The sequence below is a fragment of the Tauraco erythrolophus genome, chromosome Z (genome assembly GCF_009769465.1).
Source record: "Tauraco erythrolophus isolate bTauEry1 chromosome Z, bTauEry1.pri, whole genome shotgun sequence".
Taxonomy (NCBI): Eukaryota; Metazoa; Chordata; class Aves; order Musophagiformes; family Musophagidae; genus Tauraco; species Tauraco erythrolophus.
In genome coordinates this window covers 70,976,088-71,003,114 of record NC_141496.1, presented here as the reverse complement: position 1 = coordinate 71,003,114, position 27,027 = coordinate 70,976,088, and the positions used below count along the sequence as shown (strand labels likewise).

The window sequence follows — 27,027 nt, the reverse complement described above, 5'->3', positions numbered from 1 at the left end:
CCAAAGCATAATCCAAATGTTGCTCTGCTGCAAGTGTTTTCTGCTGCTTCTTATACATTACAAATAACCCACAAGATTAAAGCTTTCGTCTCAGGGCGCAGTCCATAAGGAATGGAATAGGATCGTGTTACTAGGAAAGTCCTTTTCAGACTTAATCAGTTGTAGATTTTCCAATTTTGCAAATATTACACTGAATAATTAATGCATTCTATGAGTCTGATATATTTTCTTGTCACAATTTGCTTGATTATTTTTATTGTACGTTTGTAAAGATGAAAATGAATGCCGCACCAAGCCAGGTATCTGTGAAAATGGTTGTTGCATGAACGTTATTGGGAGCTACAGATGGGAATGTAGTGAAGGATTCCTGTCAAGACCATCAGGCATTGGGTGTCTTGGTAAGTGCCCCTTTGGTACACATTTCATCTTACGTTAAAATATAAAAGATGCAGAGCGTAAATTAGGCTTCTGGGTATGTAACAACTCTCATATCTACAGAAATTAAATAATGATCCTGATTAATTCACCAGTGATACAATAGTAAATAATGACAGGAATAAAGAGCATCTAGAGAATGTCAGCTGAGTCTAGCAATCAGGGGCCTCACATAGAAGTGTCTAAATTCCACAGGACATAAATATGGTACTGAGCAACACTAACCAGACAAAAAGAGGTATTTTTAAAGAAGAAGCAGAATTTAGTTAGCTCAAGTAGATCCAAAACTGGGATGCAGAGCAAAAAAAGTGTTTGCATATTCAGAATAGGATCTTAAGCACCACAGTACTGCAACTAGGTATCTGAATTTTCTGTACCTTCAATTCAAAAAATTGCAAGATATATTCAAAAGTTTTGAGGCAGACCTTCACATTAAATGCTGATGAAGGGTTTTATATTTGTAAACCTATATTTTCTTTTTGGTGTGTTCAAACTTGTCATTTGCACTATAAAATTAATTGTTCTGGTTTTAGAAATTGAATAGAACTGAAAAGCCTTACTTTTTCACGATCAGTGTTCAAGTGCAGATACTTCAGGGTGTTTTACAATACTGAAACTGTGTATTTATTAGTCTTCTTGTATCAAAAACACTTGTATAATATCTTTGGTAAGTAGAATAAAACCAGCTCCCTGTAAATTGTCATCAGTAGCGTGCTGACTTCATGGCAGAGCAATAACATTGGAAGTGCAGGATATTTCCTAAGGATTAAGACCAGATGGGAAGAGGATGCCGCAGACTGTTAACCCCAGCCAGTCATTAATGCCAAGGAAATACCCTGATTGGAGCTCCTTGTTGCTTTCTAGTATTTAATGTACAATTTTCGTATTATTTTCTGGAAATTACGCTTTGGGTTAGTTTGCTCAGTGCTGCTTTTCCTTTAGGGCTTCCTGGGTCAGATATTACAATGAAAGACGAGTCTGGCAGAAACAAAGCATTTCTTCAGAATTAAAGCACAAACATTAAGTCTTGAATTACATTATTTTAAATACATTGTGCAAACCTTTATATTCCGTTCACACTGAAAGTTATTCCACATCTCAGACTGGGGACAAAGCATTCTATGTTCTTCAAATCATAGTGTGCAGAAAGACCTGCACAATATACCTATCTAGGAGAACAGAAATCTGCTGAGTGTTGCAAATCACTACAGCAAACATGCTGTCTCACACAACCGACACTTTCGGTGAGGACAGCTTGTTTGATGTAAACAGGAAGTTACTGGGCACTTTAAGTAAGCAGATTCTGCTCCTCATAATGCAAAAGAGAAGGTCAGCTGGGTGTTGATACAAACACTCTGTCTGAGCGATCTGAGGGATTTTAACTTTCAGCTTGAAGAGGAAATAAATAAAATCTTTCACTTAAAAACATAAGCGTCTGTCAGAGCATAGTTGGCAATGTCTCCATTTTAACTAACAGGTAAGACGGGTGACATGGCCTATTTGGAAGGTACCATCTCTGCAAAATTTAGCATTGCTATTAGCACTGAAAGCTGGGATCTCTGCTCTCCTCAGCTGCCTGTTCAAAGGAACTTAATAACTGAAGTTTTGCTCCTCTTTCATGATTAACACGTATTAACCAAAAGGTTTAAAAAGTAAGGAAAATAGAATTAGAAAGGGACAGGTCATCAGTAAGGCCATAAAATCTTTTTTTTTTTCCCTCCAACAGAAACCAGGACCGCCTCTGAAAAAGTACTGAGGTGCATAGGTACTTTTAAGTGCTAAGGATTTTGTCATTTAAACCACATCAGGATAATTACAGAGGATCAGACATGCTCCTTTGGCCAGTAAAACAAACTTCCAACTCCACTCCAAGTAAACTGTTCAAATGCAAGCCAAGCACAGGCAGCTGACGTGGAAGCTCGGTTTGGCCCGAAGCCTGTTTTACTCTCAGTCAAGCTCACCAGGTATGCCCCAGGGCACAACTTTCCTAGAAGTAAAAGTGGTATCCAACTCATGCAGGTACTGAACGTTAGGGATGTCTGGAATCCACTTGGAATGCCAACGGATTATCAGAAGACACAACAAATCGGAAAGGCTAAGTCAAAATAGACTTCACAGACTGGTTGCTAATAATCTTCTGGTGCTTGCATGCGTTGACAGAGAGCCAGAATAATATATCCAATGCTTGATGGATCACGTTTATCTCCTACTCCTTCTCAATCTCTCCAGTTCTTCCTTACAGATAATCGCCAAGGGTTTTGCTTGGCTGAAGTTTTGCAGACCATGTGTCAGATGGCTTCAAGCAGCCGGAATCTTCTCACTAAATCTGAGTGCGGCTGTGATGGAGGCCGGGGCTGGGGTAACCAGTGTGAGCTCTCTCCGCTCCCTGGAACCACTCAGCATGAGAAACTCTGCCCACATGGACCAGGCTATACTACAGATGGAACAGGTATTTGCAGGGATGAAAAGAGGCAGAAAAGGGAAAAGAATATGCCCACACATTTAAGAAAACGCAGAATTCTCTTTGACGTTCCTTCGAAGAATTTCCTGTGAAACAACCGGGTTTGATTTTTCAAATGCTGCTGAGAGACGAGAAATTAAAACCACATTTGTACAGTAGCTGCAACCAGAATACTCACAGCTGTCCAGAATTTTCAGGGTTGGGATCTAAAACAGGAGGTACCAACCAGTAGCCAAAAGCTAGAAATGATTCCAAAGCTCTCACACGCTGAGTAGTTGCATACATGGCAAAGGCAACAAGAGTTGTTCTAACAGTCTCACTGAATGCTCTGCAGTTACTATTGCCACACGGGAGGCAGGAGCTAACATACGTTTTTAAATTGTGGTGAAAATTTTTTGACATTGTCTAACTGCTCGTAAGAAAATTCGTTTCTATGAGTTTTGTGTTCTGAGTGAGCAGAACTGGAACCGGATCACCCAGTGAAATAGCAGGAAGGTTTTGATAGAGAAAACAATAATGAAAGTTTGAAGGATGTTTGACTTGGAGCTCAGATCCATTTTTGAAGAGAAAGAAAGGATAAAGTTCCTATCAGAAGCATGATGATGAGGAACTGCAAAAATGGAGGAGAAGAAAAAGTCGAATTTAAAACTGAAAGGTGACATAGTTAATGTTTTCTGTACAGACATCGATGAATGTAAGGTCATGCCAAACCTGTGTAGAAATGGACAGTGCAGTAACACCGTGGGCTCCTTCCGAAGCTTTTGCAAAGTTGGCTGTACCACTGACATAAGCAGCACATCTTGTGTTGGTAAGATTCAGCCTCTTAACCCTCAGTTGGTTTTTTAATTGGTACATGATGACGTATCAACCTCTGTAAACCTTTGTATCAAAGCAGTTTTTTCCCTTTCTCTCTTTTATCTCTTTCATTCCTAATACACGCTTCCATTTTTGTATTTCTAAAGTAGAAGCGTTTTGGTTGCAGTTGTATAAACTTTTTGATTGAAAAACCAGATCATTACTTCGTGGTCTACATTTTCCCACTTTCCTGTTGGTTGACACATGGAAGTATACCATAGTATGCCCAAAAATAAATGCTTAGTCCTTAGGTGAAAATATAAATGCCACTCTTACTCTCGTATGTTACTCTTTCAAGACAGTCTTTGTTACTGTAGTGGCAACACCATCGAAACTCCACAGCAACACATCCATAGAGAAAGAAATAGGAACTCTGAACAAATGTGAATTGGGGACTTTCTCTACAGACCTTCATCTCTTAAATATAGTGCTGTTTAGAAAACACCCTTCAAAGACAGAGAAAGAAATTGGTACAAGAGATACTTAACAGTTTCTCTTTTTAGATCTTGGTGAGTGCTCCCAGTCTCCTAAGCCATGCAATTTTGTCTGCAAGAACTCAGAAGGGAACTCGGGGCTACATCCTTCAAGAAAATGGAAAGACATGTGCAGGTAAAGAAAGTTATACACAGTATCTGTTAATTTTGTTGCATCTTGACATAAAAGGAAATAGTTTTGAAGGGTGTTAGTTTGACCAAGTTAGACTAAATATCGCTCTGTTTTGTTGACTTTTCTTAAGACAACACCTCCTCTTACTTTCAGATCTTGATGAATGTCAAACCAAAAGACACAGTTTCTCTGTGTCAACGCCCTTGGAGGCTTCACATGCAAATGTCCACCCGGTTTTACGCAACATCACGCAGCTTGTATTGGTAAGAAAAACATTCGTTTTCTTGCATCAATTTTTCTATAAGAACAACAGTTGTACATATATAATACATGTTATTATATTCTAAGTATAACCGCATGGAGACAAAGGGGTGAAGTATTAAGATCTGATTTAAAATGTAGTTAAACAAAACCTGATTGCCTTTTCTTTTGTAATAGATACAGATGTTTTTAGACTTTAAGCACGTGTATGAATCTTGCCCACTGAAACTGTTTTAGTTCAGCTAATACGGAAGTGCAGCATTTTTCCACCCTCAGCAAATTACATACCTGGTCTTTTGCACTCAACTGAATTACAACTCGCACTTGCAATTTATTAATTTCTCATAGCTCTGCATGAGTCGTCAGCTTATCTGACGTTTAAATTTGAAAAGCTACGTTTTCAACATAAACCTCTGTGGATTTCAGTCTTTTAAGAAATGTTATCTGAACATGTCTAAAATGGTGCCAGAAGGTGTATCAAGCACCTTCTCTTTCCTCTGCATTTTTAAGATAACAATGAATGTGGTTCTCAGCCATCGCTTTGTGGATCAAAAGGAATTTGCCAGAACACTCCTGGAAGTTTTACCTGTGAATGTCAATGTGTACTTTACACACCACCTATGAAACAAAGCACTCAAGTGTACATATCAAAGCATTCACGAGATACGTACGCACCTAGCACATCAGAACTGCTCTGTATGTCATGACTGATAAAACGACAGCTTTCCGTTCCTGGCACGATGGTGTTCTGTACCTCAGGCTTTGGGACGTCACAGTTCCTTTAAATTTGTTTCAATCTGTGAACAAGTAAAGTGTAACACTACTGTAGCAGTAGAATCTGATAACTGTGCATGATTTTTATTTTCTACTAGAAAATAAAAAGCTACTGTGTGCTGTACCTGACACATTAGGCTGCCTGCAATCCACTTCTTGTAGCAGACACTATTTCAGATGACTGAGATTTTACATTTTGTTTTTTTCTTTGTTGTTTTCTCGTTTATTTACACACACCTCAGAGACTTTTTAGATGGCTTTTTCTTTTTAATTGCAAAAGTAAGCACTTACTTACATCCAAATTTTGTATTTATTCCTCATATTGAAACACTTCAATATGCTCTAGGAAACTGAAAGCTTAGTCCTACATAGGTTTGAAAACCAAATTAAGAAAACATTCATATTCTAAACATTACATCAAAGCAACATCATGTGGGATTGCCAGAACTAGTGTTTCTTACTCCAAATCTCAGCAATGTAAAGGCTCAAAAGCTCCAACTGGATTATTGATAGATAGAACACTACCTTAATTGACTTTCAGTCTTTCCAAAAGTCCAACCCGAATGGTGCTTCCATCGTGCAGCAGTATTCCTCTGTCATAAATACTGGTGTTTCAATGACTATGATCAAGTGAGTAACGTGTTTGGCAACACGTGTAATCGTGTGTTCTTTCATGTTCTACTTCTCTCCCAATTGCAAAGACGTGGATGAATGTGATGGAAACCACAGGTGCCAGCATAGAATCATAGAATGGTTAGGGTTGGAAGGGACCTTAAAGATCATCTAGTTCCAACCCCCCTACCATGGGCAGGGAAACCCTCCACTACACCAGGTTGCCCAAAGCCTCATCCAACCTGGCCTTGGCATGGCTGTCAAAACATCCTGGGTGGATACAGATGTGAATACCCACAAGGATATATTCAGCACTACCAGTGGAATCAATGTGTTGGTAAGGCGGACAGCAGAGAATCCATTTAAACAACAGAGGTGTCACAGTGTTTATAGTGACAAGTGCCAGGCCAGGACAAGAACGGGCAGGACAAAGGGTATGCAGACACAAATCTTTTTTTCCTCTCTGCCCCTCCTTCCATACACATATTACTCTGAACATAAATCAGTGACATAAGGTAACAAGAAAACAACCTCAAACCAAATCACTCGTACTGACTGGAGAAGTCATTTTCTCTGTATCTTATTCAACAAGTAGGTGAAGACGATACTTCCTTTTCTCTTTCATTGTGGTTGGCTGTTCAGATTCTTTCCTGTCCCAGAGCCTGCAGGTTTCCACTACAAGCATGTACTAAGTTTGCCCCATTGCTAGATGCCCAGGAACACTGTCATGGTTGGAGTATGACTGGAGTTCCCAGCTCATTTCTCCGCTGTGGACCTTATATGGTAGGAGTGCACCCTGCCAGGGGAAAGAGGAACCCTAAGCAAAACTGGAGACATACTTTGAAGGCAGGGGGAGCATTAAGTCAAAATAAGGTTAACAGAAACAGTATCCTAAAGTACCTTTACAGCCCAGCGATGTGTGTTTGGGACCTTTGCCAATGGGATTTTTCATCAGAAACCAAGTCTCTATGGAATAATGAGGTCAAGGATGTAGCAGAGCCCTGAGACTTACAGATACGCTGATTTGTTGGCTACGTCATGCTTGGCTGATGTCTATCAGATTAGAAGATACCAATATACTTTTGTTTGCTTACTAGATGAAAATGAATGCTCCAGCCCTCACGTGTGTGGTTCTGCTTCTGGCTAGAACGCACTTGGAAGTTACGAGTGTGCCTGCCCATCTGGATTTTCATCTGACCAATTCTCCAGTGCATGCCATGATGTGAATGAGTGTTCTTCTTCCAAGAACCCCTGCAATTACGGTTGTCCCAACACTGAAGGTGGTTACCTTTGTGGCTGTGCACCTGGCTATTACAGAGTTGGACAAGGGTGAGTATCACCACGCAGTCAGTCATTCCGAGGCATATTCAGAAGGCTGTAAAAAGGCTGGACTCTAGCCAGACTGAAGAGCAAAGGTGTAAATGAGGGACAGCCTTCCAGGTCGTCCTTTCTACTCCCTTTGCACACAATATCCATAAGCTAGAAAAAAAGACAGGTCTGTACATGCAGCATGACACTCACTTTAAATCTAGTGTATAAGCAGCATTAAACAATTAGTTCTACTTTCTCCCCCAGTATCAGCACGAGAATTCCTTCACCACCTTGCTCAGTGAGGACCGTTACTGCATAAGGATGGGTGCTGTCTGTACTGAGATAATTAAGGGTTTTAAGCCACCGTGATGAACCCAGAACATCAAACACAAATTAACATTGTTCTGGTACAGAGCAATGGCTGAATTCTTCCGTTCCAAAGTTCAGGGCAGACTGGTTTGTCCTGATTCTTGGTAAAACTTGAAAATGAAAATGAGAAAAGCCTACAGGCCTTCAGCCAGTGGTTGTATTTCATTCAGTATGCCACACTAGTGTGACGAAAATGAATGCACCGACGGCCTCCTGCTGAGGAAAGGGAAAGGAAGGGGATACAGACACTGTGGTACAGATTACGTGCACTCACTTTCCTTTTAACAGTACCATTCATAAAACTCAAGAAGTAACTAAACCAGATGTTTTCATTCAGCAGCCACTGTGTCTCAGGGACGGGGTTGAACAAAGGCCAGTACCTGCCCCTGGATGGAGATGCTGAAGAAGAGAGAGAATGCTTTGTCACCTGAAGCATGTTACGAGTGCAAAATCAATGGCTGTTCCAAACAAGACAACAGGAAGAAGAGAAGTGCTAATGACACCGTACGTACCAGGATAAATAAGCACTGTAATGTACTTCGAGGTATTTTCAGGGATATTGTGCTCAACACTATCAGTAAACGGAGGGAATATTTTAACAGGCCACATTCAATGGCAAAAATCTTTTTTCCCCTGCCTCAGGGGTTTTCACACTTGGGTGCTATTGGCAAGAACAATGTGACAATCAGAAAGACAGCAACAATTATGAATGGGTGAAGTTTTTAAATCTTTTAAAGAATCCTTCGTAGTGCGAGATGTGGTCCTGTTCCTCAAAATATATCAGGGAAATACTTTTCCTGTAATTACAGGGAGCTAGGAAACTGGTAGTGTCTGCATCTGTTTTGCTGTCGGTAGGAGACTGGACACCATTTCATGGGCTGGGACAGCTAAATACATCTTCTTGCAGAGCATTCAGTCTACATGTCTACTCCGTGATTGCTCACAGTCGTGAGGAACTAAAATCCATGACGTAGCTGATGCACTTCAGTCCAATATTTGCAGAATTGCTGAGTGTATTAGAGAACTACACTTTAGACTTAATTTTTTTCTTGCTGCATTTTATAGGCTTATAAAAATAAGTTATGGGATACTCATAAAAGGACAGCCCTACTAATTTACATATTTTGATGCTTTTTTTCAAAAGTTAGAAGAGTATCCCTGTGTATCTGTTATCTGCCTTATCTGTCTGATAGGGTGTTGCCTTGTAGCTTTGGCACTGGTCTTGAAATCTGCAGTAATGGGAAACTGATTCCATTTAGAGGTGGGGACACACACAGATTTTTCTTCAGTAGTACAAGAACTGTGTAGTGCCAACAGGCAAAATGCAAACCCTCAACTGAAATGGTAAGGTGTCCTAGCTGCGCGAGTTACCCTGAAAGAATGGGGAGACAAGTGTCCTTTGTAAAAGGGTAAGGACATCAAACAATCCAGAAGCTGCAGCCTTAGTACATACTGCTTTGCATGATGCCAGCAAAGTCAGTTCTTGTATTGGCAAAGTTTCTAAAAAAGCCAGTAATTCTATAATTGCTGCTCTAAAGGAAGCGGTGTTAAGTGTTGACACTTGAAATCTAAATGTTTGGTTTCCACACACACATTCACATTTCCCACAACTCTCCCTTTTCCCTCCCCACTGTCACTCCTGTCAACCCACCACAGAAATACTTGGAGGTTTTGAAAAGCATTTTGTCTCTTGCACAGTTACTTTCATATCTAGTTCATAACTGTTATATCTTGTTACTACCTTTTCTTAATAGCATTAACCTTTTCAGTTCGTAGTACTAAAACTACCTGAGCAGTAAAAGTGAAAGGTTTCACATCCATAAAACTATGTGAAAAAAGAAATAATCATTTCATCACTAATGACATCTATGGGGTATGTATTTAAAACACTGCAGTTCTTGCTCCAGTCCACAGATTTTCAATGTTTTCACCACCACGTGTTTTTAATTGCATTACATACTAGTGCACATACATACTCACATGTGATGGGAATTTCCTCAGAGAGAGAGATCCTTTGCTGTCTTTACAAGTGTGAAAGGATCTTGACATGTAGGCTGGGTACCTCACTTAGTATCAGGTTTCTTAAAGAAGACTACAGCCTATGTATTTTTGTAGAAGCGCTTTCAAAAGCTGTTGCTTGTTAAGATGGCTTTCCTAGGAATGCACTCACTCTTGCCCCCTGCCCCTGTGTTCACAGCTAACACCTCTGCACAATCTTATCACCTGCAGCGTTAACTACCCTGAAGCTGAGACTAAAAAAGAACACGACTGATTTGTCTGAAAAACAATGCTGGCTTTTTTTCCACAGTCCTTTCAGTGGTCCAAATAAGATGTAATCGGACAACGTGACATTGTAGTCCCTTCTATCGAAGGGTGTAGAACAGTACAGCAGTTCACTCCTTCCTTCCATTTCCTTTATAATCATGGTACTTCCTCATCACCAAATGCTGAGCCTGCTTGTTTTCAGAAGCCAGGATTCACTAAAACAGTTTTACCAAAGTTTCAGGGAATTCCCATACAGTGTTGAGGTATGTGTTTCTGTCATGTTCCTCACGGAAGTTGATCAGAAGAACAAGACTGTGCCTCACATACAGTCTTTACTGCAGTAGTAAACATAGGTCTCTTCTTTACATGGACTTTTTGCAAACATGAAGTTAAACAGATTCAGAAAAGAATCTGAAATCTGAGCCCTCTCTGCAGACCTGATGTAACTTTCAATTGTCCTGTTAAGCCTGTGTGAGAAGCCTTTAAGATTTACAGGTTGCGTTACATGGAATGAAGCAGTTCTCCCAGGTGGAAAGGTTTTACAATCGCTTCTGTCACAGGTAGATTTTGACAAATGCAGAAACTGTTAATAATCACGTTATTCTTCTCTCAATGCAAGTGAATACCTGTTTCTCTCCTGCTCTAAACAATCTTTCCTCCTTTACCTCAGATCGAGCAGATTAGTTTGGGAAGCCTAGACATGGATTGTCCTTTGAAGATGAGAGTCAACATTTCCAGGCTTGACCACAAGGAGCACATCCTAGAACTCATGCAGCCATTGAGCCTCTTACGAACCACATGCACTACGTCATCTCACGTGGCAATGATGATGGCATCTTTCAAATCCGTCAGAGGGATGGACAAATAACTCATTTTGCACACCGTTAAGAAAAAGTCAGGGCCTGGAACTCATACACTGGAAATCACTGGCATTCCTCTAGATAAGAAACAGGAGCTGAAGAAACTGGAAGACAAGAGTGAGGACAAGTACTTCCCAGGGGAGCTCTGGGAAGCTCTCAGAATGAGGCTGTGGAGAGACCTCTGCTATCCGTCTTCCAGACTAAGTCCAGTTCTTCAGCCACTTCTCTTCACCTGTCTGCCCGCCTGAGCATATCTGCTTTCCAAAGGCTTTGAAATGGTCACTGACTTTTGGAGGAGGAAAGGAGAAGGAAAGACCTCTTTCTTTCCATCCTGCCGTGACTGCAGAACTACCCTTGCAGGAGGGCGATTTAAACTCTGCCCCTGCCAGCACTTTGATGATAATGGCGATCATGGTTATGGTATCTTTTCTATAACCCCAATATAAGCACACATACAGGCTGGGTGGAGAATGGATTGAGAGCAGCCCTGAAGAAAAGGACTTGGGAGTGCTGGTAGATGAGAAGCTCAACATGAGCCGGCAATGTGCGCTGGCCGCCCAGAAAGCCAACTGTATCCTGGGCTGCATCCAAAGAAGCATGGCCAGCAGGTCGAGGGAGGTGATTCTGCCCCTCTACTCTGCTCTTGTGAGACCCCACCTGGAATACTGCATTCAGCTCTGGAGTCCCCTACACAAGAAGGACATGGAGCTGCTGGAATGAGTCCAGAGGAGGGTCACGAAGATGATCCGAGGGCTGGAGAACCTCTCCTATGAAGACAGGCTGAGAGAGCTGGAGCTGTTGAGCCTGGAGAAGAGAAGGCTCCGGGGTGATCTTATTACAGCCTTCCAATACCTAAAGGGAGCCTACAGGAAAACTGGAGAGGGACTTCTTACAAGGGCGTGTAGTGATAGGACAAGGGCAATGAATTTAAGCTGAAAGAGGGCAGATTTAGATTAGATATAAGGAAGAAATTTTTCACTCAGAGGGTGGTGAGGCAGTAGAACAGGTTGCCCATAGAACCTGTGGCTGCCCCATCCCTGGAAGCGTTTAAGGCCAAGCTGGATGAGGCTTTGAGCAACCTGGTGTAGTGGAGGGATTCCCTGCCCATGGCATGGGGGCTGGAACTGATGATCTTTGAGGTCCCTTGCAACCCTAACCATTCATTCTATGACTCTATGATTCTACGATATTAAAAAGCTAAAGTTCAAGAAGTCATCATATGGCACTAAATGGCACAAAAATGTGAGTGATTTTTTTCCTGTTAGCAGTCTGTAATGCTTTGGATATTTTGCTATAGTTCCTAATTAAAAAAAAAAAATATAGAGAAGTTTATTTATTTTTAATGCAGTAATAGATGGAGAAAATAAAAAATTATGTAAACAAAAAGGAAACTTGCATGGTTTTCTTTAGATTTATGAATTTGAGCTACAACATTTTACAAGTACTTTCTTAATTAAAAAAATAGATTTGAAAGATGTTTCCTGTTGTATTTGGGCCAGTCATCCAAATAGGATGTAATTATTAAAATATATCAGAGCTAAAAGAGCACTGTAGTACATCTTCTGGATATTCTAAAGTCCTCTTGCAAAACTTTGAGTATTCAAAAAAAAGTAAAAAAGAGTCTTCAAGGGCAACAAGTACCATATCAGTCTCTGCAGAGATGATATTTCACAGCAGCTCAACAGGACTGTATTCTGAATCAGCCACGTCAAATCATGGAAGAAGAGGCACAACCACTGCAGCAACCAACCTTGATGGCTTTCAATACCATTGGAATTGCAGAACCAAACTGTACTGTACTTCCTTCCAGTAACCTCAAGGAACCACACGTGCAGCCACATCTCATTCTCAGAAAGGTGCTCTACAAACTGGCGTTACTGGAGGCAGCTGAAGGAAATGTCTCTCTGAAGGGAACGCGTGATGTTTCACCCTGTTTGGTGCTGGCTGGAATTGGTGGTGCATTTACGAAAACCTGGGAGCTGTATCAGGGCTGCCATATGTGCAAACTGACTGTGCAGCGCAGACAGGAAACTGTATGTGAAATCCATTTGTTAGAAGTTTCACTGATGCTGTCGTTACACACCCTGCGCCTCGTTTTGTCGTCGCTTAGTTTGGAACAAAGATGTTTGTGCAATGAGTTGACATTTAGTTTACTGTAGTGATTTTTTTTTTTAAGTGCCGTACCATTATGTGTTAAGTGAATGTCTCAGTGGTGCTTTTTTGACAGCTGGTGCCTGCAACTAGTCACGTAACAGAAGCTCATACGTGAAAATAGCCAAAGCGCTTGCTGACTCCAGGATTGTTTCGGTCACGTATCAGTGCGGACTAAAGATTATATCAAATTATACTCAGTGATTTTTCTTTTCTTTTCTTTTCTTTTGTTTAGTTTGGGGATTTTGAAAAGAAAAATAAACTTTGTACATTTTTAATAAAGTGTTTGTAAGAAAAAAGTTTTGTTTGAAGGTCTGTATCAGTAAGACAACACTTATCTTGCAATAGAGCTTATTTGGGGGTAGTTTTTTTCTTTGAAATGTCTGTGGCTTTTACTCAAAACAAGCATCTAATTGTAAATATGAAGGATTTCAGAGCAGAAAATGGAGCTGGTGTTGTGCAGACTCTTCTTTACTCACATTTAAGGTTACACAGCATTTGCTGACATGACAGAGTGGAAACACAGGAATTAAACTGCCCTTACAAAGGTAAAACTCTGCCTCAACTCTCTCCAAACCTGTCATCTTTCGAGTGGGCTGGCCTTGCAGAAGGTTTTGCTTATCCGTGTAATGAGGGCTGAAGGACCATTACAATTTAAGTTTGATCCTTCATCTCTAAAAATAAAATCCCCATCCAGTTAGGAGTAGGAGTGTAAAACCTCCATCCTGCCTGAAGAGGAAAAATCTTGTAAGACCATCAATGAAGGTACTTCTGCTCGCTGGCAGTCCCTTCCTTGAATGCCCTTCATTAAGTCAGACCCAACAGTGCAAAAAATGTTTTTTCTTAACGAGTGCAAGGTTTCCACAAAGACCTGGTTACATAAGCCGCACTGTTCTTTATTCCATTCAGAGTTAAACTGGTGATTGGTGTGAAGTAACAGCCAATACTGACAGTGTGATTTTGTCATAGCCATAATCGCCAGAGAAAGGGAAATTCGAGACACTGGGTCAAGCACTGAATTGAGATGCAAAATGCGTGTTTTGGGTGTGCTCTTTAGTCTTCTAAGACTTAGTCTGCACCAGCAGAATAAGCCTTACATATTCTCTTGCTCTTCTTCTGGAGGAGTCGCACGTCATGTTAACTGTATTAAAAGCCAAGTTGCAGGTCTAAGGTTCTAATTGCAGGATGCAATAACGAGTTTCCCTGGTGTTTGAGACCTTTTTCAGCATAAAATTGCTCTTCCTCATGCTTTCAGAGACCCAGGCTAACATACGACTCCTGCCACCCCCGCTGTCCCTCTCCTTTTCCCTAAAATATTCATAAGGTAATAAAAGAAATAAAAGTTTTTAAAGAAATTACTTAAATTTCACTTGCTTTAGTGTCACTCTAGAGAACCATTGCTTTTCCAAAATTGAGCAGGGAAACAATCAATTGGAATCAGCATAGAGGAGACTTTCTTTTCTCAGTATAATCCAAAAACATGCAGGCTCCTAAGCAGTGGTTTTGAGCACTGAGGCAAGAGCCTCTACAGCATAAAGATCAAATATGAAATGGTGAAGCTAAATGTGTGTGTATTCAGTTTTTTTTTTTTTGCTCTGTGAAACATGCTGTCTTTTATTGCCAGTAGATGAACAAGAGGAGAGGCGGGGCAACCTCTGTCATAGTTTCTCCCTGTAACAGTAATTTACTAGGTGATGTGTAGCAATGAGAAACCAATGCTCAAGTATATTACCTCCATTTTCACAGGATCTGCCATCTGTTCTGGGAATAGTCTCTGCTGGTTGTCTCCTTCCTGAATCTTCTCCTTCTCTTTTTGTAGGAATTGCATTCCCATCACCTGGAAGGGCAACAGAACGAATGTTTTAGTCGCTTGTCAGTAAGTGCAGTGTGTGACACCACATACCTGCATAAATGGAGGTAAAACGAATGAAGTGTTTTTCTGCTCTTTGAAACATTCTCTCTTTTATTGTCAGTAGATTAAACAAGAGGAGAAGAGGGGCAACCTACATAAGAGTTGCTCTCTGTAACAGTAATTGTGATAGTGGCAAACGTGGTCCAAGAAGATGACAAATACTTACCTCCCTGCAAGCCTCGCTCCATGCCTTCCAAGGGCAGCAGCTCCTTTCCTTGAAGTGAAGACACGGGTTTTGTTGATTGGCGTTTGGGAGGGTGCTGAATCCTGTAATACTCTCCTAAATATAGTCCCAGAGGTAAAAAAACCCACAAAGTTTCGTACAGAGGCAGCATTGCTGTTTAGGACAGAGTGACTGAATTCATATTTACCAGATTTGAAGCATATTTCCTTTATTGCTCTTTCCTCTTCCAGATCCTCAGGAGTCTTATGCACGTAGTTAGAAAGAGCTGGAGGAAATATTTTTCAAAGATGACAAGGTATGTATAGAAAGACCTTTGGCAATTGTTAAGAGTCAAATAATGAATTTCTTTTTGATCACAGGTGGGTTTTTCTGACTGTAACCTCTGGTTCTGCACAGAAAAATGATTCCTTAGTACTAAGTATTTCCAAGTGCAATGGAATTGCAGTTAAAACACCTGTGAAGAAGCTACTGTTTGTAGATTAGAAATGATTCAAAATAGTCCAAAAATCTTCAGTACTCATTTTCAAAATAATCCTTCCTTTACACCTAAAAGGAAATCTTCTGAGTAAACACGTCACCAGGACAAAAAGCAGCTTGGTGCTGCCTGAGAGCTGGCACAGCAGTTTGCGGGGTGCACGCATGCGAGTAGGTCAGTCTCTCACTTTGACTCTCTGGGAACGTGAGATTCTTTCCTTCCCTGGGAATCTCTCATCTCTGAGTAAGATACAGTCAACAGTTTAACTGCAATTCTAGAATCTCTCTCTCTATATATATCAGAATATACACAGCTACACTTTCCTTTGAAGTAGTGTTTTCTGTGAATTCCCTTCACAAGATTTAAAAATAACTTGCTGTAATAAAATGAGACTGCCTGCAGGGTTTAGGAAATCCCTTGGACAACTTAACTGAAGTTGAAGTCCCGCAACTCTCTTTTGTGAACAGACCTGTGACTTCACCTTCAGTGAGGAGTGTGTACAGCCCCTGTGCAACAGTTTGCTTCCAGAAAAGAAGTACCTCCTCAGCCTGAAATTTCGTCCCCAAATTATGAGACATTTTGAAGAGTATTTGATGGCTCTCTGAACCGTGGATCACATTTTAGACTATTTGAGGAAAGAGAGAGATGCGAATTCTACCACTATTGAAACATACAGCTAGGCATTTCACAGGAGTTGGAAAATGCTGCCTCGCTCAAATCTGGTGACTACCACTTCTCATATTTTGCAGATTAGCTGGAAACTATTTCAAAAACTTGTCAATGACCCTTCTCTAAAAATGGCATGGTTATTACAATGAATGGGTTGTGAAGTACATTGCAAGAGACGAAAATGCCCACTCTGCTTCCTTGTAGAAGAAAGAAAATATTTACTGTTCTTTGCATCTTCATCCTCCTCATCATCCTCTTCGTTGTTAAGGTTTATAATGACTGGGGGGTGAATGGGTAGTGTAATATTTTCTGGATACTGGAGTGATTTTGGATGATGGTATGGGTGCAGACTCCCTTCTTGGACCGCCTTTTGCAATGGGGCATCTGCAGAAAAAAAACTTACGTTTAGTTTACTGGGAAGGAACTAGATTGTCAAATCCAGCTTCAGACCAGCAGGTGTAGTTTTGAAATCATTGTTCTATGGAAGCAATCATTAAATAGAGAGATTGTGCCTTTTGGGCAAAATCTTCTGCCGAGTTTGGCACAAGAGGATCTTCCAGTTACAGAACATATGGAAAAACACGGGTGCTGACTCCTTGGAACGGACAGATGAGGCACTGGTGAATAAAGCCCTTTGAAAAGAGGAACATTTTGATCATTCTATGCCATCTAAAAAAGGCTGGATATCTCTTCCAGCTGGTGGATAGATTAGTTTGAGTCCGTAACCTTCTTTCTTCCAATTCCTTTTAAGGCATTGACAACATAGGGAAACATGTGGTTCGTTAATACCTGGGCTGAAGTGAGTAAATGGCTTTAAGTACTCGACCTGGGAAAATACTTGAAGCATGCTGGATACTCAGCAGGCCTGTATCACTTCCCCATTGTGAAGAATTTAGCAGTGTTAAGCACAGGAATATCCATTTTTAGTTTGTAGACTTTTTTTTCTATCAAAATTTTCGAATACGAACTCTCTTTACTAAGTAGAAAATGTAGATTTTGAGAAAGAACAGGAAGTTCTTGAAAATAATTTACACTTAATGAGGAGAAAATCAGAACAGATGCTCTTTTCCTTAGGAATGTGTATCTACTCCTGATGTTTGCAGCAGAACTATTTGAGTACTGGGATGGCATTTTCTGAGAGCCAGGAAATAAATGCAACTGACTGAAAAGAAAAATGACGAAAACTGCTGAGTCTGTTTGCATTGTTCAAGCTAACCACTTTGCAACTAGAGATGCAATCAGGAATCTCAGCATCCTATTAAAAATACTACAATTGGATATGTTTCCCAGGTTAAAAGCAGTAAGATGAAACACGGGCATTTTCTTTTATTCCAGTTGTTGTTGCTGGAAGGACGTTTTTGTGGGTTTACGCACTCTAACGAGCAAATTGTTAAGAACATATTTTTACTCACTGTTACTAGGTGGCAAAAAAAGTCCATTTATCGAGCGAGGCTTGCTGTGATGGAAGGGGCAAGAGATCTTTAGGCAGCTGGAAGGTCTTCTTTCCCAGAAGCAGGGGATGCTGGCGTACTTCTGCTGCAGGAGAAAACGGTTTTCAGCTCTTGTAAAGGGAACCAAAAAAGGACTAAATGGATTAGTACACAGTACACTCCTGTGAACATAGGAGTAAGATTCTGCGGGACCACACTCTGGTATTGTAGAACGGTTAAAGTTGTCTTTAAATTTGTCTTAAGCTCAGTGGAGCTTTCATGATGTGAAGCTGTTCCTAGGTGAGAAGAGGAGTAAAGCAGTCTACTTCCTGTCCTGCAGACTTTCCACAGTGTGCTGGGAAGACAATAAATCTAGGAGTCACTTAATTGTCACGTGCAGCTTGGGCTAATCAGGTCAATCTCGAAAGAAATCTGCTGTGCAAGTGCAAATCTTACACTCGCACTCTCTTACTGTTGAAGGACATGGGTCTATGGGTGGATAAGGAGTAAGAAAGAAAACCCAGAAAGACTCCCAACAAAAACTGCAAACCTAAAAGTTTGGGAATCGATGGTCAGAGACCACTCTCCTTACACTGCTCACACCATCTCGCGGCTCTTTTTAGAGATGAAAAATAAAAGGCTAATGGGAAGAAAAGAATATCTACATGGAATTATTTAATTATTGCTGCTTTACTCATACACAAACTCACACTGCTGCTCTCCCCCTATGGATCAGTGTGTCGCCAGCTAAACTGCCAGCACAATGTAGCAGAGAGAGCGCTTGCACGACGACAGTCACTTTTGTCAGTTGTACTTCAAATTATTTTTCAGTATCTCTGTCTTAATAGAGGTCACGGATTTGAGCGTCATCTCCAATTTTGCAATTCACTTATCCTGATGAGCTGAGGCATCTTCCTCAAGCACACGATAAACAAATCATTCCAAAGAGGCGAACGCTCAGGACCATTACAAGCCAAGTCAGGTTTATATCCTGGATATGGACTACATCCCAGCTGAGAGCTGCAAATGCCAGGTTGCCGGTCATTTATGAACAAGTTTCTGTGTAATGTTTTAAAGGAAAGCAAAGGCACACTTGAAAATACTGGCCTGTTTGAAGGTTGTTTTCACCCACTTCCAGACATTAACAGCTGGGTCTTGGAGCAGCATCTGCAAAACTTGCCACTGTTGGACTATAGTCAGTACAGCTGGGCCATGCCCTGAGACACGCTGGCATCTGGAGCCCGAGCCCATCTCCCAGGCATTAACGCCTAAATCCCTGAGGCTGGAAGTGGTGCAATGGCGAAGAGCCCTACGCAAAACCCTGGCTTTTTAGGAGGTGGAACAGAAATATTTCACTGAAGGGGTAAACCCCTTTTGAAGGACTTTGTTTCAAATAACTGATTTGGCAGAAATTCAGGAAGTCCCTATAAGCAGAAGTGCTGAACATGGCCTGTTTATTCAGAATCAGTATAACGTTGATTCAGTAAGAAAGGTGAACAATGAATGACCTTTAGGTGCCATTTTTAATTTCTGTGTCCTTGAATATTTGAGCCCAGTTCACAGGAGAAATTGTCCATAGTTTAGGTGATCATTAGTTCTTCTCACCACTTCTGAAGATCAGATGTTTGATCTACTGATGCGGCCATGACCCAGCCAGAGAGACCTCTCAACTACTATCTTTACAGCATAATCCTCCCTTTCGACAGGGGTATAAGGAGAAAATCAAGGATACAAACCATTCTCTTATCTACAGCATTTACCTGTGCGTAGGGGGAACAAGGATGGAAGTAGTGTTGGTTCCCCACTGCTGCCATTTCTGCCTTCTCTGCTTCTCCACTCTGAATGCTGGCAAAACATACATGAAACTGTTAAAGCTATCAACATTCAGGCAAATTGTAATCTTATCCTGAAAGTGGTAGTTTTCTTTTGAAATCTGCACCTTCAGAACCATAGCCCTGCTGCTTTTTTGGAAGAAAGCTCCGACTTACACTCGACCGAAGGAGGCGCTCCCTTCCCCTGCCTCCTTGAAACGACAAAGGCGGGTGCCAGGCGGTGTAAAATGTTACATTGCCAGGCTTCCAAGGGCTCCTGGTTCCATGAGCGTCATGGCGCCTTGTGACCTGTCCAGCTTCACTTCTTCCTTTATCTCCAGTGCTTCAGAGTAAAGTAGGGAAAACCGGACCTTTTCAGAGAGTCTCCCATGCCGGTGTTTCTTTAACGGAAAAGGGAGGGAACCCATTTGGCGGGGCTGAAATAACACTCAACCTCTTGCTGTACGAACTGCGGTCTTGGAAACAAATCTTTGATACCACGAAGAGAAACCTGATTCTTTCACTCTTTTTCACTAAAATCTTTGGGCCCAATGTTTTTCTTACTGCACCCCTTTCTTTGGATAGGGAAACCTGCTGCTTCTCGTGGGTACACTGTTAGCTGCTCGCTGCGGACATTGTTGAGATTAATTGCTTGTTCTTGCTTCTCTGATGTCCAGTGCCACAGCTAAAGCAGAACGAACATCGTACGCTCATGTCCCTAATTAACAGGCCTGTTCTCATTCAGGTCGTAGGCTGCCTGGAAATAAAAAATATCTATGGGGGGAAATGAAGTTTCCGTCCTGGAAAACGTATACTGCTGGCCAAGGCCAAGCTCATCAGCAATGGTGGTAGCACCTCTGCGATGGTGTATTTCAGAGGGGGAAAATACTGCTGGGCAATAGCAGCAGGGAGAGAGGAGTGAGAAAATGGGGGAGAAACAACTCTCCATTTCCCATCGTGCACTGTGGGTGCGCGGTGGCACAGGCGTAGCTGGGGCTCGGCATTGAGTGGCCGGGCGATGAGACGCTGGTGCATGGTGCCGTGGAAGGTGCTGTGTCCCTTCGTGACTGCGGTGAAGGAGGAGCCGTCAGCCAAGCGGGAGCGCCGGGTGTCCGGGGTGGCACGGGGCCAGGCGGGAGGGAGACAAACGGGGCCGCAGCCCCCGTGGCGGGACCGGGACCGGGAGGAGTCGCTGGGCCGCAGTTAGCGGCGCCGCATGACGAGGCAGAGCTCAGGACAGAAGGCAGGAGCACTTTCGCGTCAAAGCAAAAATGGAAAAACTCACTGGTGATGCGAGCGCTCCTTCTGTGTCTCAGTTAAGGCTACTGAGATGAGCAAAGCCCTGCTTTTTATATTGTTTAAGTTAAAGTGCCTTGCTCAGACTGCAGCCAAGTGAGGAAGCACCAAGAGGCCGCCCTGCCTGCCAGCCTGAAGGGCAGGGGGAAAGTGAAAAGCAGCTTGGGGCTGCCTGAGAGCTGGCACAGCAGTTTGCGGGGTGCACGCATGCGAGTAGGTCGATCTCTCACTTTGACTCTCTGGGAATGTGAGATTCATTCCTTCCCTGGGAATCTCTCATCTCTGAGTGAGATACAGTCAACGGTTTAATTACATTTCTGAAATCTCTCTCTCTCTGTATACAAAAATACATACGTGTACACATTCCTTTCAAGTAGTGAAGAGTGTTGTGTGGATTCTCTTCACGAGATGTAAGAACAACTTGCTGTAACAAAATGAGACTTCCTCAACCTGAAATTTCATCCCCAAATTTTGAGACATTTTGAAGAGTATTTGATGGCTCTCTGAACCATGGATCACATTTTAGACTATTCAAGGAAAGAGAGATGTGAATTCTACCACTATTGAAACATACAGCTAGGCATTTCACAGGAGTTGGAAAATGCTGCCTCGCTCAAATCTGGTGACTACCATGTCTCATATTTTGCAGATTAGCTGGAAACTATTCCAAAAACTTGTCAACAAGTCTTCTCTAAAAATGGCATGGTTATTACAATGAATGGGTTGTGAAGTACATTGCAAGGATTGAAAATGCCCACTCTGCTTCCTTGTAAAAGAAAGAAAGAAAGAAAGAAAGAAAATGTGTACAGTTCTCTTTGTCTTCATCGTCCTCCTCATCCTCTTCATTGTTGAGTTTTATGATGACTGGAGGGTGAATGGGTAGTACAGTCTTCTCAGGGTTTCAGAGTGATTTTTGATGATGGGCTGGATGCAGAATTCCTTCTTGGACACCCTGTTGCAATTGGGCATCTGCAGAAGACAAAAGCGTGAAGAGTGCCAAGAGCTGTCCAAACAGGGGCTCTTTGTAGCTGTGTAGCTGTGCCTGAGGCACAGCAGAAAGTACGATCAGGAAGGATTAATTCTGTATCGGGTTTGCGTGGCAAGGTTTTTCTAGCAGGGGGGCTACACGGGCGACTTCTGTGAGAAGCTGCTAGAAGCTGTTAGAAGCTTCCCCCATGTCCAATAGAGCCAGTGCCAGCCGGTTCCAAGAGGGACCCGTCACTGGCCAAGGCCGAGCTCCTCAGCGATGGTGGTAGCAGCTCTGTGACAACATTTTCAGAGTGGGAAACAGCAACAGGGAGAGGGGAGTGAGAATATGTGGGAGAAAACACTCTGCAGACACCAAGGTGTTGGGACCCCGCGCTGGAGACGAGGAAGCGTGTGAGGAGGAGGGAGCGGCAGAGACAAGGTGTGATGAACTGACCACAACCCCCGTTCCCTGTTGCTCCTGCACAGCTCGGGCGGAGGAGGTAGAGGAAAATCAGGAGTGAAGTTGAGCCTGGGAAGAAGGGCGGGGCTGGGGGAAGGTGTATTGAGATTCATCTTTTGTTTCCCGTTACCCCATACCGATTTGACTGGCAATAATCTAATTTCCCCAAGTCAAGTCTGTTCTGCCTGTTAGAGTGTGGAAAAATAGCAGGAATTGGGGGGAATGGGAGAACATTGTCCCCCAAAGTTCAGCTCACATCTTAACGTAAGCCGTCACATTAGAGCAGCTTTGAGGCCAGATACAGTTGCTGCTCCCAGGAAGGTGATGCGGTTGGCACGGACAAGGGCTGCTCAGGTGGAGTGGAACGTACAGTGTCCTTGGAATGAGGAGCCGAGTGGTATGGAGGGAGGCAAAGCCAGGCGCGGAGCGGTCCCCGCGGCGAGCCAGAGGGGCACAGTGGGAGCGCAACGGGGCGGGCCGGGAGCCGCCGCTGCGGAAAGCGGAGCTGCCGCAGGCCTGCGGCCGGGTGGGACGGCGGGGGGTAGCGGAGCCGGCGTCTCGCCGAGGGCCGCTGGAGAGGGGCGATATAAGTCTTACCGTAGTTTCCCATTTGGCTCCAAAGTCTCCTATTTGTGTCAAGCTGGTTCTTTTCTCTGGAGCATTTCCCACCATATGGCTCCGGTACAGCTGAAAAGAAAGGTAGTGAAAATGGTCATGGTTGTTCTTATGACAAAAACGCTGATCACTTTGCTTTGAGATGATCTATCCTTTTTAACTTGGAAATGGGAGAAGATGTATTCCTCACGTTAGGAAGGTTCTCACTGTAATGTCTATGCCAGTCTGTCTACCTTTAATCAAAGGAAATGTTCACAGCAAGAATAAAAATCCCAGAAGTGTTCTTCCCCAAGACGAAGCAGTGATGTTGGGATTCATTTCACTGAACCTTACTCGTCTGAAAGCAAGCGTAACTCTGTGTGCAGGAGGTTCCTTTCATTGAAAATTCAGGCAGGGAGGCACCTCCAGATGGAGATTCAAGCTGGCTTAAGAGAGGTGAGTGAAACTGGCAAGAAGAAATAGCTTTCTCAAGCTAGGACTATTTAACTCATTGACCAATGAGTTAAATTTAACTAAATTTCTCGATAAAGTGACAGATGAAAAGCACAATGATGCGGAGTAACTCTGTAGACAGAAAGTAGAAAGGCAACAAAATTTGCAATAAATAAAATAACCCTAGATCCATCAGAATCAAAACTCCAGTGAAAAGCCAGTTGTGTGAAAATACCCTGCAAAGCAAGGGCATTCTCTCGTCCCCTGCTGGGAGGAAAAAACTTGAATGAGAAATTTTCTTTGAGAGGAAACGGAAATTCTACCCCAAAAGTATTTCTGCTTCTACTGCTATGAATAGTTAGAGCAAGAGAAGAAATTAAAGGTGGACTGCTCTGAGGTTTATTAAATATTTCCACAGCAGAAATGTCCTACAAGATGCTGTTAATAGTGGGGGTCAGTATATTCGTGCACTACAGCACATCGTTGCATTCATCCCTCTTTGTTGGGCAGCGAAGAGAATTCCTTTTAGGAAGGTGGCTACGTTCTTGTTGATGAATGTTCTGTCTGCCTAATTATAAAGCTTCCCAAAGCTTTACATTTCTGCCTATGGATCCTGCTGCAATCTAGTTGTGAAAATGCTGCTGGATCAAAATTACTCTTGCCCATATTTAGGCATAAATAACTTAATAGTCACCTGCAGGAACAAAATGGAAAGCAGTGCAGTACAGACAGGCATATTGGAGTCATTTTAAGAATCCTTTGTAAGAAGGAACCCACCTATAGGTCCATTGAACATTGATTCTTGTTTGACAGAGGGTGTACGGTAGACTACATACGCTGATCTTCGTGGTTCTGGAGGGCTGAAATTAGTATTTCTTCTAGTTTCATCATCTTTACCTTGACCCTTGTGTTTGTAAGTTGGTTTTACTTTGGGTTTGTAAGTGTGAATACCTAAAAACGAAAAAAAAAAAAACAGCTTAAACATCACCATTGTGCTATTACTCAAAAATCCATATATTACAGGACTGGAGGCTGGAAGACAAGACTAAAAACTTGTTCTTTCTGCATAGTCCATTCCGAATATGGATTGTTCATATTTGACACTAGAATAGAAAGTACCTGGGTGGTAGTAAGTCATGTAACTGTCTAGTAAAGAAAAATGAGTAAGCCAACTGTTTTCTCAAGTGTTGGTTTTCATTTTTATTTCTTTAAGGTATTGTATCCAGGTATAGGTATTTGGAGAGCAGGGAGACAGTACTTGGTATACCATTAGACCATTATAGTAATAATGAAAGCTGTTGTGGCTGCGCGTGAGATGACACATTGAAAAACTGGGAAAGATTAAGCAAATAGTTAGACTTTTGTATGAAGAAAATTTAGGACTCCATTCGAACAGAAAAAAATAACCAAAAAACCCAAATCCTAAAGAATTGTACCAGTTGTCTTTGTGGGAAAGAATTGAGATCACTCTAATGCATCAGTAGGGTCTTGAAAATCTTAAAGATTTAAGCCTAAGATAAGGAAATGCAGATTATATGTAAGATGCAAAAGTTTAATAGCAGCTGCTTACATAGAGAAATATTAGATTGTTCCTTTTTAAAGTACGAAAATGAAAGAGTAGAGTTTTGTGACCCCTTATGCAGAACAAGTTTATTCAGAGGTTTTAAAAACCTTGTTTGCTTGGGTGCTGTAATTTGCATTCATGATTTCAGCTTGTACCGCTTCTTTCAGCAGCTCTTAGCTTTCAAGACTGTATGTGGGTCTTTTGCTTCTTCCTCAGCCAAAATTCTTGTCCCTGCTCTTCCAAATATGTCACTTTTCCCCCACATGCTGTGGTCTTGACTCAATAGGAACCATTTTTTGAAGATGTCCCTGCTTATTGCGGGGGATTGGACTAGATGGCCTTTAATGGTCCCTTCCAACCCAAACCATTCTATTCTAAAATGCCTACAATCAAAACGTCAGTGAAATCCCAGCTATGGAAAAATGTTACACAAAGCGAGAGCATTCTTGCGTCCCCTGCTGGGAGGAAAATGTTGAACAAGAATGATTTCTTGAGAGAAAACCAAAATTCTACTGCAAACCCACTTCTACTGCTATTGCTGTCTGTAGTTAGAGTAAATTCATAAGTTAAAGGTGGAATATTCCGAGGTTTGTTAAATATTTCCACAGAAAGAATGACATAAAAACTGCTGTAAGTAGTGAGGATCGGTATATTCGTGCACATCAATGTGTCACTGCATTCATCCCTCTTTGTGGGGCAGAGAAATGAACTCCTGTTAGGAAGGTGGCTGCGTTCTTGTTCGAGAATGTTCTGACTACTTTGTGTGGATCCTGCTGCAATCCACTGGTGAAAATGCTGCTGGATCAAAATTACTCTTGCCCATATTTAGGCATAAATAACTTAATATTCACCTGCAGGGACAAAATGGAAAGAGTGCAATACAGACAGGCATATTGGAGATGTTTTAAGAATCCTGTGTAAGCAGGAACCCACCTGTTATTGAATCATTGAACATTGATTCTTCTTTGACAGTGGGTGTACGGTAGACTACATAACATAACATACTACGTAAGTGTGTTAATCACTGACTTTGCTGCTGTAATTGTCTGACTAAAGGTGCAAGACAGAGAAACATCCACTGTCTTTAAACCTGGGAAAATGGTAAACACAAACATTAACAAGAGGATATTTTCTTTCTGCATTTTTCACCTTCCTATGACGAAGAGCTAACTTCATTAAAGCTCCTACTCTCTGCTTTTCGTATCCAGAAGCACCTGGCAACACTGTTTTGTCCCATCAAAAGTATCTAATAAATTTAATTTTATAGATTAGACTGAAATTAAGTGATGGGGAGTTCTGCTGTGACTCAGGTGTTACTGAAGAGGAGGGATGTGGCGCTAAAGCACTTAGTGTGGCTCACAGCAGTTGTTTCTAAATCTTGCAGGAAAGCTTCCTTAGGAGGACGGTCTCCGTTTTGCGTGCCAATTACTACGGAAGATCTGAGTTTTGCTTGGTGGTGCTTTAGGCCCTACTTTGAAATAATTCTTTTAAAATGTTATCATTTTCTTAATGTTGCGGGAGTTTCTCATGTTGCAGTTCATTAGCTGAAGCCCTAATTTCAACATCCCTTTCAATGTCACGGTTAGAACAGCCAAAGCAGTTCTTGCCAGTCACTCGGACAGGTCGCTTCAGAAATGCCTTCTGTGTTTTGGTTAAAGAAAACTTGGCTTGAGGATGTGTGTGAGCTGTGTTGGTCTGAGTTGGGGTGGGGAAGATTGGTGGCAAACTAAATCTTGAACTCAAATTCATTAGGACAAGGGAAAATACCTTCAGCACTGTGTTGTGTGCTTTACTGTCAAAGACAATGCTGCTGTGGATTTTCTGTTGTTCTGTCTTGAAAGGATGTCCATGAGGAGTGGAATAGACAGGAATGGGTTTTCAAAATTATTCTGGAAAGAAACCAGACAAATAAGAGCAGTTTTGGTTTTTGTAGTGTATTCCAGTCAGAGAAGGGTGTACATTGTAGGAATTAACTGTTTTGTTCTTCTCTATTGATTTTCAGCCTTATTGAAGTTTGTCGTTCATCTAAGGGCAATGACACCTTTGCAACCCACAGAAGAGGCAGGTTTCAGCAGAAGACACCTCCTCTGGGCCTCTACGCAGTGCGTTTTCATGGAGATTTACTTTAATTCTGGCCTTAGATGCTTATAATAAAAAGTGTCATTCTGACTTGAAAGCACGCTGTAATTCTAAGGCGCTGACAAATCTCGCTCATTTTGCACATGCGTCACTTGTAGCCTTCCTTCAAAG

The 27,027-nt window shown here is 42.0% G+C and overlaps 2 protein-coding genes and 1 pseudogene across 2 annotated transcripts; 1 reads left to right on the top strand and 2 right to left on the bottom strand.

Annotated features, from left to right (window-relative positions):
• The window catches only part of LOC104380307 (eukaryotic translation initiation factor 2D-like), a 777,252-nt pseudogene that overhangs the window by 489,073 nt on the left and 261,152 nt on the right, over positions 1 to 27,027 (bottom strand).
• LOC147526456 (fibrillin-1-like) lies at positions 3,515 to 8,115 on the top strand. The gene is given in 6 exon segments (XM_086629161.1): positions 3,515 to 3,590; positions 5,129 to 5,238; positions 6,075 to 6,127; positions 6,256 to 6,341; positions 7,102 to 7,333; positions 8,025 to 8,115. Coding segments are annotated over 6 exon segments (648 nt in total).
• On the bottom strand, positions 8,323 to 19,737 carry LOC147526455 (uncharacterized protein C12orf50 homolog). Its single transcript, XM_086629160.1, has 7 exons — positions 19,697 to 19,737; positions 17,613 to 17,761; positions 16,423 to 16,584; positions 15,244 to 15,321; positions 15,039 to 15,152; positions 14,693 to 14,797; positions 8,323 to 8,345 (listed from the first exon to the last, which is right to left on the bottom strand). The coding sequence occupies exons 1-7, from the start codon at positions 19,735 to 19,737 to the stop codon at positions 8,323 to 8,325; spliced, it is 672 nt and encodes a 223-aa protein (XP_086485286.1).

Excerpts from the sequence above, each read along its gene's own strand:
- LOC147526455 (XM_086629160.1), bottom strand. The coding sequence starts at position 19,737 with ATGACGCTCATGGAACCAGGAGCCCTTGGAAGCCTGGCAAT. Across the intron at positions 15,322-16,422 it reads GGATGAAGATGCAAAGAACA|CTCTTTCTAACTACGTGCAT; the intron begins GTAAATATTTTC and ends TATTTCCTCCAG. Across the intron at positions 15,153-15,243 it reads GGAAATATGCTTCAAATCTG|GAGAGTATTACAGGATTCAG; the intron begins GTAAATATGAAT and ends GACTATATTTAG.